The sequence below is a fragment of the Loa loa genome (assembly GCF_000183805.2).
Source record: "Loa loa unplaced genomic scaffold supercont3.225, whole genome shotgun sequence".
Taxonomy (NCBI): Eukaryota; Metazoa; Nematoda; class Chromadorea; order Rhabditida; family Onchocercidae; genus Loa; species Loa loa.
Genome location: NW_018108405.1, coordinates 43,782 through 45,387, shown reverse-complemented (window position 1 = coordinate 45,387; position 1,606 = coordinate 43,782). Strand labels below are relative to the sequence as shown.

At 25.6% G+C, this 1,606-nt stretch overlaps 1 protein-coding gene across 1 annotated transcript; it reads left to right on the top strand.

The window, feature by feature from the left end:
- Positions 1-477: 477 nt before the first annotated feature.
- LOAG_15416 (hypothetical protein) lies at positions 478-1,002 on the top strand (the record flags this gene model as incomplete). The annotated part of the gene is made up of 1 exon (XM_003150906.1): positions 478-1,002. The coding sequence occupies one exon, from the start codon at positions 478-480 to the stop codon at positions 1,000-1,002; it is 525 nt and encodes a 174-aa protein (XP_003150954.1).
- Positions 1,003-1,606: the final 604 nt, after the last annotated feature.

Genomic DNA, 1,606 nt, shown 5'->3' with positions numbered 1-1,606 from the left:
TGATGTGACAATTGATGTTTGAAAATTAAATCTGTTCTTTTTATTTACTTATAAAGCATTACAAATAAACATAAATGGTTAAATTGAAAAAAAAAATTTTTTTTTGCTTAATTTTTAACTTCTAAAAATTTCCCTATCCTTTCTTTTCTCTCTTCTATGCAATTGCAAACAAAAAAAAAAAAAATTGCAAAATTTCTTAAATTTTGAAAAAAATTTTTTCCATAACTTATTACACTTTAACAATTAATAAATGAATAATTTTTCATAAAATAATATCAATTTAAAGATTTTTTTTCCTCCATTTTCTTCTTTTCCATCAATTTTTACAATTATATTACCATCAAAATTTTATTGATACAATTACCGTAAGCAATCATTTATCAATAATTAAACAACAGTTGTTATTTGGAAAAAAAAAAGAAAAAAAATTTCAAGTTAGCTGTTAATTTTATTTCTTCAATAATTTTTCATCAGTGAATGTTTTCTGCAAAAGCTTTTTTGCTTACATTTGTAATTTATGCTAAAATTTTCATTTCTCCAATTATTACTGAAATTTTATTAAAACCATCGAACGAATTTAATGGAATTATATACGACAATTCCGCTTCATCAATTAGCAATATAATTAATGCTATTACTGCTACTACTACTACTACTACTACTACTACTACTACTGCTATTACTACTACTGCAATAAGTATTATCATTAATGAAATTCAAACTACTACTACAATTAGTAGTAGTAGTAGTAATAGTCATCTTCTAGATGTTAATTCAGATGATAATGGTAAAATTTCAAGTAATTTTTCATACATCAATAAATCAATCGATTCAATTGATGACACATTGTCAACGATAATGTTGAAATCATCATCCGAATCTAAAATAACCAATCATATCAGCTCAAAGGGTGCTTTTTTTTGTCGCTATCAAACTATACCATATAAAACAGCAAAAGTACGATTGTATTCGAATATTGCAAGAGTTCATGAAAACAAGTAAGATTATGCAAATTTTCGAAAATTATTTCCTACCATTATCGTTAACTTTTAGACATTATGCTATTTTTATTTAAATTTTAAATTTCCAAAATGATACTATGAAAAACTTAAAAGTATAATTTTAGTTGACATATAACATATAAATATGCGCAAATAAATAATTCATTTTGACGTACGTTACGATACTTATCTTAACATTACGTAAGTTAAGTACTGGGAAAATAACATCATTGTTTAATGAAATTTCGTAATGTACATAAGTAATTCACGTCAAATAACGTCATTTCATGACAAAAGATTAAAAGCGTAAACGTTTCACAACGTTTGTCATATCTAATTGTTAACATGAATCAATGTGACGTGACCTTTCCTTGTTAACGTAAACGAATGTCACATAACTTTTCCTGCTAGCGTAAACGAGTGTCATATAACTTTCTCAATCTTATCAAAAGTTCAATTTAATCAAACAAATGGATGAATAATGACACTTCTAACCAGTGTCATTATTCATCCATTTGTTTGATTAAAGGAAAAGGAAGGAGTGGTTTCCTTAAAACTTTTCAGGAATATCTGTTAATTTCCCTCTCTCCCTCTTTCTCCCTCTC